The sequence below is a fragment of the Pinus tabuliformis genome, chromosome 9 (genome assembly GCF_031772625.1).
Source record: "Pinus tabuliformis cultivar Carrire ecotype Pingquan chromosome 9, CPIR1, whole genome shotgun sequence".
Lineage (NCBI taxonomy): Eukaryota > Viridiplantae > Streptophyta > Pinopsida > Pinales > Pinaceae > Pinus > Pinus tabuliformis.
The window spans coordinates 150,107,497-150,119,236 of NC_142307.1; the positions used below are offsets into that span (position 1 = coordinate 150,107,497).

The following is an 11,740-nucleotide window of genomic DNA, read 5'->3' on the forward strand; positions in this document are numbered from 1 at the left end:
GAGCAACTAAAGGAATTTTAGAACCTTGAACAATATTTGATTGGGTGGATTTGCTAACAATTTTTGCAGCACCTATTGGTGGTTAAGTATACTTCAGATGTGTGTCCTTTTGTATATATCACTCAATTGCCACTACGGACAGTGCCATATTTTCCAATCAACACTACAATTTATACTTGGATTGCCATCACAGTGGCTCATACAAATTAAGTCTTTGCCATATTGTGACTTGAATTTCATACTTGTCAATGCAGCCACACACCAATGTCATTTGTCTAAATCTTGAGTGACATGCATATGGCACACTTTCTACAGGCAGTGCCACATTCTCCAATCATAACATTCTTCCATAATATATTTACGAAGCCATCACTTTCGCATGTTCTGGTTCTTATCCATACACCTTTGGAAAGCAGATGTAAGGGTTATTAGCATGCTAAGGCCAACCCAACAACTAAGACCAATGTGTGTGTATTGAAAACATACAGTAATTTGAGTATAATTTCCTACTCAAAATAGAGTATACCAAATACCTGTAAACCAAATCCAACCAGCATTAGAGACAGTAACTCAGATTCTCTAATCCAGAAATATATGTTTTTCATATGCTAACAGCAGTCTATCGTGTCTTTGAAGGGCCATCCATCTGACAGCCACGCTCCTAAAGCAAACTCAAAACCTGCCCGTGAGGAATCATAATCCATTCAAAATGCAAAACAAGCACAACTCAAATGTCGAATAAGTTTCAACATAGCATATGGAAGGCAGCAGACTGTCCCCTGTGCTTGAGCCATACAGGTATTCAGCATGAGTTGCTTCATGAACTTTTGTTTGGAATCTCATCAATGGAAGCCACATCATTTTGTAACAGAAAATTGTCGTTCACATCTCTTTGGCCTCGGTGCACTAGTAAGAGCTCCTCATCATATTCTTGTGAGATTGTAGGTTATGGAAAACTTACTTAAATTTGCATTCAATTTTATGTCATGTAATCTTCAGATTTATTCAGGTCAAAAATGTGAACAAGATACTTCAATTAATATTTAAATAAAGGCTACCATATTTTAGCTTTGTCAACATTTGGTTTAAAAACAGTGTGCAAAAGAATGAAGTGAGCAACTAAAGGAATTTTAGAACCTTGAACAATATTTGATTGGGGTGGATTTGCTAACAATTTTTACAGCACCTATTGGTGGTTAAGTATATTTCAGATGTGTGTCCTTTTGTACTCTGTAAATACAACATCACTCTCCTCAATCACTATAACTACTAAATACAAGTAAATATGGACATTCACCACAACCGAATTTGTGGACCCTATTACTTTCAAATATTACCATCAGCTGATAACTTTGAAATTTGAAGAACCAACTTAAATTCAAGGTTCAAAGCCTTGTAACAATATTTGATCTGGGCAGATTTGCTGATAACTTTGAAATTTGAAGAACCAATTTAAATTCAAAGAATTCAAGAGTCTTGTAACAACATTTGATTGAAACAGATTTGTGGATAACTTTGGGATTTGAACAACCGAATTAAATTTAATGAATTCAAAAGCCTTGTAACAATATTTGATTGGTGCTGATTTGCTAACAATTTTTGCAATACTTATTAGTAGTTAAGGATGTAGCAAGCAAATACAGACATTGACCATAATAAAGTTTGCTGTCCCTCTTACTTCCAAATCTTACCATTAGTAACAATATTTGATTGGTGCTGATTTGCTAACAATTTTTGCAATACTTATTAGTAGTTAAGGATGTAGCAAGCAAATACAGACATTGACCATAATAAAGTTTGCTGTCCCTCTTACTTCCAAATCTTACCATTAAACGATAACCTTTACCTCAAAATTAGAAGAACCGCTTTAGATTTATTATACAACTCCCCTACTTGCTTACATGTCCATGTTAGCAAAATACAAAATACAAAGGACTAACTACTTCACAGCAATCCCTTGTTGTATCATTAAACAAATTTTTTAAATATACTGCACTTTTGCTATAGTTCACAATCTTGGTTAAAAGAAGACAAGGAAAATGTACAGCCTCAAGTGTCCCAATGCTTCACAGGCTTCTGTATGTTTTATAATGTTTCTTGTCATTGACCAAGAAACTGGTGTAATTAGAACACAAATTTATGCTATATTCATTTTATATTCGTTTCTATTCTTATATGAATATGAGAATAAGTCCTCCATAAATGTATGTGGCAATGACATGAATGATGAGAAGCATTTTAAATACGAAATCACAAATCGCAACCGTCACCATAAATGTATGTACCCAATGACTTTTATTATTTTAATTATGAAAACACAAACTAGGAAAAAACGATGATCAAAGCATGTTAGGCAAAAACAATGAACTTTGCCATCAAAATAAATGCCATATGAAGAGACACTTCGCATTAACTCGTGTTTTGGTTCAAACCAATAAAGTGCTTGGACCCTTCAACAACAAATGAGAATGTATGATTTTGGATCAACATTAGTAAAAGGTAGCCTTAACAGGATTATTTAACAGTGCATTACATGAAGGTTCATATAAACAGAAAAAAATAACTACCAGAAGGGTGCAACCAGAAAACATCATGTTGCTTAGGCAAAATAAAAGTACTTTTTAAATGGGCCATTTTTTCTCATACTTGGATGTAACGACTGCAGTGTCAGGTCATGTGCATGGACTTGGTCTACCATATATAGCATATCCATTCAAGAAGAAATGCACTACGCCATACTTTTCTAAGATCCATTACTCAGTACCAAAGCGATATATCACAAATTTATTTAATTTCATAGAAATCAGTAGTTGAAATAAGCCTTATTTACGCCTTGTTTAGGCTAATTCCGAATGCAAGCTTACATTAGAGAGATCAAGATTTAAAATGCTTGATACCTATCAAAACAACGAGATAAACAATCTGACAAAACAGAAACAGAAGAACTGGAATTCTTCGTGAAATACATTACCCATTTTTGCTAAGGGGACCATACATGACGATGTCACATCTATTCTATTCCACTTGGTTTAAAGATGAGTGAGAACAATTTGAGGAGAAAAACAGAGGGGAGTGGAGAAAAATTATTGCACCAAGAGTAGAGAAGGCACGCTCTACAGCCCAGAATGGAAGTGATGTGTCACATATGTCAGTGGGTGGTAACGCTGATAAAGAAAAATGGAAAAATTTTGACATCTGATATAAGAAAAAGAGGAAGAAAAACAGGAAATTCTGACAACATAATAAATAAACTAACATAGATCCATTTCAACTCCTGGGTGCTCTTTTATACCACCAGCCTATATCCATCTTTAGCTCCAGATCTACCAAGCGCCAAGAGGGATCAAATCTCTCTCTTGAGGTGCAAACCTTTTTTAGACGTGCATCTAGGTTGGTTTAATTATTACCCTTCATATAGGCTACATTATAGAAGAATACCATGGGAAAAAACCATGGGTTGGAATCCGAAAATGTTAGACATGACATTATTACAACATCTTTGTCATAATGGAAAGTCAAAATGTTAAACATTACAACATCACTACCTATTGGGCTGGAGAGCACCTCTCAGCGCAATGAGAGGTTTGCACGTTGTCTTTTGATCAATGATGCCTCTATATGCTTAATAGATCCAAGGTTAAAAAGGATTTTCTATTAAAAAATAACAGAGACAAAGAGCCTACATTTAAGTTCAAAGCTAGAAAGGTGATCAGCATGCACTAAAACATGGCATGGCCCTTGTAGCAAAAGCATGGCTGATATGAATCCAACATCTTTGTCATACTGGGAAGTCAAAATGTTAAACATTACAACATCACTACCATATTGGGCTGGAGAGCACCTCTCAGCGCAATTGGAGGTTTGCACGTTGTCTTTGATCAATGATACCTCTCTATGCTTAATAGATCCAAGGTTAAAACGGATTTTCTATTAAAAAATAACAGAGACAAAGAGCCTACATTTAAGTTCAAAGCTAGAAAGGTGATCAGCATGCACTAAAACATGGCAGCCCTTACAGCAAAAGCATGGCTGATATGAATCCAATCCATATGGAAATAAAGGACCTACATTATATAACATCATCAGAATGCTAGCTGAGAACATTGCACACACAAACTTATGAAGCCTTAATAGAAGGCAATTGTTCCAACCATCTAAAAGCATTCACAGCCAATAAGAATTGATGTCACTATTAAGCAACATGTTAGGATGTGGTTACTATATCAAGAAAATAAACTACATTGTGAAATTCAGTTGTCTACATTGCTGCCATCTTCCCGTGCAGCTATTTCAGCCATCTTCTAACTCCTAAAAGCATAAAAAAGGGTGAAGAATACTCTCCATACTTTGCTCATAACATCCATTCAAAATAAAACCTTACAAAAATTGCTAGGCTTACTAAATACTTACAGGAATATTTTAACAAATGGTGCATTGCTTACAAAAGTTATGTACCCATGAATCTCCCAAACATGAAAAGGTTTCAAAATAAATTATTATGACCTATTGACCGGTTCCAAAGCTTCAATCATCACAACACTGTTCCCTCTGATGACCTGCACATAAGAAACAAAAAAAATGAATCTCCGAGTAAATTGAATTTAGTTAATTTTATATGACATTGAAACATTTGAAAACGACATGAGAAAGAGGAAAAACCTACCACCATGCCTATCTCATTTCTTTCATTGCCATTTATTTCTACAGTACCATCCAGGACTAAATTCATGAACTGGTCAAATCCTCGTAGAGTACCAACCACCACTCTGTTGGCGTTCAGCTTTACTGAATTCAGAAATTAATTTTCAATATATTAGAAAAGTGAAACAGTAACTAAAAAATAATTGCCTACTCTTATTCTATACCTCTATTGTGATTAGGCAAGCAAATTTGTCATGTACAGATATCATGGCAAAATATACAAGCCATTGAATTCATAAATTTAAAGAGATCAAAATGCCTTTCCTTGCAAACAAAAAACAATGGAATTAGATGTCAGACTTCTTATCATGCAAAAGAAATTAAAGTATCATTGAAAATGCAATCTACGAGTAAAACAGAAAAGGCAACATCATCACAGCCATAAGCAAGCAAAAGGGATAAAATGTACGGTAAATAACTATCTACAAATTAATAAACACTAACACAAATGTTTATCAGACAGCACAATTTGCTTATTGGGATTCCCACGTGTATAAATCAAGTCACAATGGAACAGGAAAATAAATTGCAAAACCAAATGTTCTCTAAATTATGTAATAGTTACCCAGAAAGGGTGAGAAATCATAAATATTCTACAGTAACATCATATACTTTCTCGAGGGAAAGAAATTAGATCTTCTGAAGATGTCATAAGTCAACCTTTTCATCTAGCTGAGGGAGAAGGGATAATTTAGCAAGCACCATATTCATTAGAGATTGTCTTAAGCACAAATCCTTGAAAAAATTATGTAAAATATGTTCTTGGCTCTGAATCCCTAAGACATGTGAATAGCGTCAAGGAAGATAAAGGCACCCAAGCTAAAGATGAAGGCTTGGGAAATGATTTTAATCTTAATGGCGTTGAAAATATCTTAATCTTGACTAGGCAAAGAACTATTTATTCCATTCCAAATTTACAAGGATTGGGAAATCACTAAAATATTGCTGAGCATGGCAGTTAGATTTCATTATCATCATCTAGTTGCTCTATTCAATCTGGTTTATTTCAATAGAAGATGAGAACGTTAGTTTGCAAAGATTGAGTAATGTCGTAAACATGAAGTATGTAAGCAAATTTGTGCAGTGTAACATGCACAAGCTATTAGGAGAGAATGAGAGCTCTATTCCGCTTTTACCAGTGTTTGCTTAACACATTAGAGGAAGATATATTTTTTAGGAGGAACTAAAGGCACACTATGCTATAAAGAGAATTAATTTCTCAAGCAAGATCTCAAGAACTTGTGAAGTAACATCTTGTATTCAAACAATGAGAAAAAATAATTGCTGACAGACTACAGACAGGAAAGTTAATACAATCAATGCTTCAGTTTCCACCACACTCCTAACTGCAAAGGACCAACAAGGAAATCACTGTAAAGAACTTAAAGAGTAGATCCCTGCTGTAATCAGATGGGTTTGATGGGGATGAAACAATGAGAACAAGACAACTGACAAATCATACAACAGGAAAGGACAGCCTTAAAGAAAATTTCCTGTTTCATGCAATATATTTAATAGGCTACCAGCAGTTCGGGAATAAGTACTGGTATCAACTTCCAAGGTAACATAAAAATAGTTAGGCTTAAGTTTCCACCACACTCCTAACTGCAAAGGACCGGTGAGGAAATCACTGTAAAGAACTTAAAGAGTAGATCCCTGCTGTAATCAGATGGGTTTGGTGGGACAATGAGAACAAGACAACTGACAAATCATACAACAGGAAGGAACAGCCTCAAAGAAAATGACCTGTTTCATGTAATATATTTAATAAGCTACCAGCAGTTCGGGGAATAAGTATTGGTATCAACTTCCAAGGTAACATAAAAATAGTTGCATCATTATAAAGGTCTCTTGTGGGCATTTCACAATTTCTTGCAGTTGTCTACAGTAGTAACATATATGATCTATTAATATTGACTACAGTAACTGCAGCTTTGTTTCAACATCGTTGCACTTTAACAATTGCAGATACTCAACTGAGACCAATGCATATCATGATCTGTCATCTTCTTTATGTACTTGAGAAGAGCTGTTTACTCTGCCAATGGCTAATGAAGTAAAACTAAGTGAAACTTCAGTGATTCTGTAGGTCTTTATTTCAAAGTTTAGTACTGAAGCTTACAACAGCTGGAAAAAGGTGGCAAGGTCAGGATCAGAAAACACAGGAAAAAACAAAATTATTAATCACAAACAAGAGAAGAAAGAAATAAAGAAAACCAAAAAAAAAAATCTCATATGTTTGATGTAAATTAGAAAACCAAGAGAAACAACTAAGAACGAAGGTTTCATCTACTACTAGTGAACAGCAGTTGCCACCAATCATCACAATCCAAAATTCCACTGGGCCATTGCACTTGCAAACACTGTAAAACAAGAAGGTGTGCTAGAATGGGAACGTGGCCACTCTAGCTTGGAAAGCTGACTAGTTAAGACAAACTGCACAAGTGCCCAACTTCCCATAAGATGATGAAGAAAAGTAATGTAAACAAAAAATACAACAAATCAGCCACAATGTATTTGACACCATGGTTCCATAACAATGTCTGATGTGCCCACGTTGTGGGATTTATTTGGTGGCTTGTGATAATGTAGTGAAACCTTAGCCACATCATAGTTTCCATGACAATGTATGATGTGCCCACATTGTGGAAATATATGGTGTCTTATGATAGTGTAGTTAAACCTTAGCCCAACTGTTGAGGTAACTGCTAACTATTATCCAAAGGCCCATGCAAGGTAACCATACGAGAACCTGCCAATGTTGGCAGCCTAACCTTCTTCATCTTTGAAGCCATTATGGAAAAGAAAGCACTGAAAGTAGAAGTGGTTTAAAAGAACAGTTGAAATTCAGAAATTTCAAGATATTTCTAGAAAGGCACAACAGTGGATGCTGTGACTCGGCCTTTGCAGAGTCTCCTCACAAAACAAGCTAGAGGGAGGAGTCTCTTTTCACAGAACAGGCCTCTGTTAAAGAAGCAACGGGAAACTCTGATGTTCAATTCTACAATCATGACGAACAATTTGTGAATAGTGAATGAGTTTGCACCAATGTCATCAGAATCTAGATTCTATAGTAGTGAAATGGAACTCAGCGTGATATATTGTTTTATTTGAACCATTCAGTGTACATCGCTGAGTAGCCAACTCAGACAATGTATCTCTTAAGCATGGTTTTAAAACCCAGCCAGCTTGAACCGCTACCTCGTCAAACCAGCCAATTCATTAGGTTCAGAGGTCAACCCAGCCAATGACCCCAGTTTGGGCAAAGGTAGACCGCAGTTTGGCACCAAACCGACCATGAACAGGCCGTTTGGTACCAAACCAACCATGAACCGGCTGGTTCCATCATAACCCAGCCGGTCATTGGGAGTTCACACGTGCGTGGCCACAGACCTACACAGAGCAGTTTAGGGTGGGGGTGAGTGGTTTTCTGGGAAACTAGGCACTGTTTCCCTCCAAATATAGCCCCTCCAAGCCTCACACATCTCATTTGGAGTTGGGGGGGTTGAGGAGACGGGTGATCCCAATGCTGATCTGGTAGTGCCAGTAGAACTAGACCCAGTAGCTTAATCAAGCTAAGGCAAACAACCAATGGGAAGCACTATTCGTGCAGCTCGACCAACTTGTGCTTCCATTGGGGGAGGTGATCCCAATGCATATCTGGTAGTGCCAGTAGAACTAGAACCAGTAGCTGAATCAAGCAAAGGCAAACAACCAATGGGAAGCACTATTCGTGCAGCTCGACCAACTCGTGCTTCCATTGGAGGAGGTGAACTAGAACCAGTAGCTGAATCAAGCAAAGGCAAACAACCAATGGGAAGCACTATTCATGCAGCTTGACCAACTCGTGCTTCCGTTAGGTCTAGTTTTGCTGCTAGAACTACTACTACTACTGAGGTTGCAGAGGAATCTGAGGAGTCCTCGGACTCTGACCTGGATGATGGTTATGTCGCTCCTGTTGATGATCTGACCAGTCCAGTTTTTCCTTGTTCCAGTTCAAAAACCTACATGATAGGTGGACCAGGTCAGTTACCGGTTCCAGTTTTTAAAACAATGCTCTTAAACTGAACCCTGTGTAGTAATGAGGAAGCTAATATCCCACTGCCACACAGGTTCCCTAGGCCTTTTCTTGTTTCTCCCATGCAAGAATCAAATTCCTATGTTTTGGACTTACAATATCCGGGAATACCCAAACCCAGGGGATGTCAAAGACAAGAGTTGCACTATTTATTTCATGTAGTGCCAAAATGCTAAAAATAATTGAAGTCAGCTCAGTTAATTTCACTGTGTGAGGTCCCATGAGTCTGAGACTATCATCATACATCCTGAAATGGGGATTCCACTTTTAACTTTTAATGTTGAACATTTCCATATGTTAATATTTATAAAATAGGTTAAATGCTATATACTAAGGCTGAATACAATCGTGGGATCCCCCAACCCAAGAGATGCAAAAGACCAGGGTTGCACTGTTTATTTTATGTATTTTATGTATTTTATGTAGTGCTAAAATGCTATAAAACAATTAGAGTCTGCTGAAACTTTAAAAACACCTCAATTTCTACATTCACTGTGTGAAGTCCTATGAGTCTGAAGACCAGACAGCCTGAAATTGGGGTCCCACATTTTACCTTTTAATGTTAAACATTTAAGTATGTTGATATTTATATAATAGAGTAAATATTACATTCTCAAGTCATAGCAAGGGAGACAATGTAGCAACGGTTACTTTTTTAAGGCATACACCAATATCAGCCAACTTACAAATATGATTAACCGCAAACCCCAGCGTAAAAATTGATCTTAAACATATTTGTCTTAGTCTAGACTTTATAGGACTTAGTTAGGAAGCCCTTCCTAGGGATTAGGAATGTGGAAATTCAACATATAAGCTGGGAAAGCCAACACCCCATCTTTAGACCTTTCTTGATAAATATCAGTCCTAGCTTTTAACTGATCTGCTAGCTCCAGCCTCGGCGAAGTGATATCTTAAGACAGTCTAAAATGCTATCTCAAGGCAGCTAGCCCTCCAAGCTAGTATTGAATTTGAATCACATGGAAACATCTCACTAGTGCGTATTGAATTTGAATCACACGGAAACATCTCACTAGTGCTAATTGAGAGATTGTTTGCCTCCCAGAATTTTATTGCACAGCAGTTTGTCCTTAACCTTAGGGAAACAATACCCCTGCAAGCACCGTCTGCCTTTTCTCCAGTGCCAACAGAACCTGACAAATTACATTTCAACCAGCCTTGGGGGGAGATGATCTGGAGATGTTAAGAGTAGGAACGCGAGCAAGCGACCAATGGCCAACATTCCCAGCCATGGTGAGATAGTGGGTGCCTCATTCAACTTCCTGAGCTCAATATCAAAACCAATGAATATCGGGATTCATGATTTCAAACTTTTAGCAAAGTTTCAATACTACTCTGGCCTTCGAAGCTACGACCTGAACTCATAGAAGGCAGCCATCGCTCTTGCTTGACTGTGATACATTGGGAGAAATGCTGCTTTCTCCTATTTTTCAGAAAGTATAAATATATACAGAAATTGGTTAAGAATAAAAAGTATAATAGACAGAGGATATTAATGAATAAAACTAGGGGTTAAGAGTGACGGAGACTCACTGTTAAGCTTCTTGTCCATGTACCTGAACACCAAACAAAACAACAATAAGCTTTTAACTTCAAGAAATCCAAACCTCGGCATAAAGCTGAGACTTCTACCCTAAATCCTGAAAACCCGAACTCATATTCAAACTCTCAATAGATCCTAAACCCTGAAATAATATTTAAACCCTGAAATGATGTTTAAGCCTTGAACTGATCCTAAAACCCTAAACCTTAATTTCTTAACCTTATGCCACTGAAATGTAAATTGCCCATGCAAAACGCCTACTTACAGGAACCATCCAGTGTATGTACATCCAAACATAAGTTTAATTTAACCGAACTGGGGTGAATTATATACTCACTTCTTGAGATCCGGGGGCTGCCCTGACCTGCTCATGATGCCTCTTCAGAGGGGAAAAGCACAAACAAAAAATGAGCAGCAACGTCTGAACCGAAACTCGGTTGCGTACTCAATATAGCAACGCTGATGCTTCCACTGCCATCTGTTTCAAAATTTTAGAAAGCTTTGGCATTATATAGTTGAGTGTGAATAGTTGTTTAATAACCACGATATGCCGAACCCACACACATTTTCATGGGAGCAAGTCAATAGACTTTTTTAATTTTTCCGGTTTGAATTAAAATTTGTGAAATGGTGTATTTTTGTTATTTAAAAAGAATTTTTTGTCTTACCTTCTGTATGTCTTTGCAAGTAAGGACAGAACAACCAACTCTTTCTTATCCCGTCCTGCGGATGGGCAACTTCCAGAAGACCCCCGCACATAACTTCGATGCGATGGAATAACCACCAATTCCAGACCCAGACTAGAAAAAAGCGTTTTCAAAAACTTTAGTATTTAGGGTTTTCAGAAATTTTTGTACTTAGGGTTTTCAGAAACTTTTGAGATAGGTGAAAAAAAGATTGTCCAAAAAAAATCAAAGATGTCTAGTAATTAAATTATGTGTAATTTTATGTCCAAATTCCTTACTCTCTTTATATAAAGAGTGTTAGGGCCTCATTCTCTTTATTAGTGACTAGTGTATGAGTTAAAAATTAAATACAACCTTTGTTTTTGCTTTTTTCTTTAAATTTTATCACCATTTTAAAATGTCTTATAAAATAAAATAAAATTGAAATTTAGGTTTTTTTTTTAAATGTAGTTGAAAAGTATTAAAAACTATCATAATTGTGTAAGTGAGTTGTGGTGGGAAATCTCAAAACTTTAGTGTGTTCATAATATAATCCTAGATTGATGTGCATTGTTCTATTGATTGAGGTGGTTGGGGTGTGGGGATAGTGGCATTTCTTGCAATGATCCAAAATTCAATTTGAAGCTCTAATAATCAATGGTCTTAGTTTGTCAAATGCTTTGAAGCAACTCTTGGGCCGAAGTTGCAACCTTCAACCTCGAGGAAAAAGCATTA

General features: G+C 36.7%; 1 protein-coding gene across 1 annotated transcript; it reads right to left on the reverse strand.

Annotated features, from left to right (window-relative positions):
• Positions 1-4,186: 4,186 nt before the first annotated feature.
• On the reverse strand, positions 4,187-11,163 carry LOC149147563 (putative small nuclear ribonucleoprotein G). Its single transcript, XM_089446015.1, has 5 exons — positions 11,009-11,163; positions 10,678-10,811; positions 10,331-10,353; positions 4,664-4,785; positions 4,187-4,556 (listed from the first exon to the last, which is right to left on the reverse strand). The coding sequence occupies exons 2-5, from the start codon at positions 10,710-10,712 to the stop codon at positions 4,497-4,499; spliced, it is 240 nt and encodes a 79-aa protein (XP_089302141.1). The 5' UTR covers positions 10,713-10,811; positions 11,009-11,163; the 3' UTR covers positions 4,187-4,496.
• Positions 11,164-11,740: the final 577 nt, after the last annotated feature.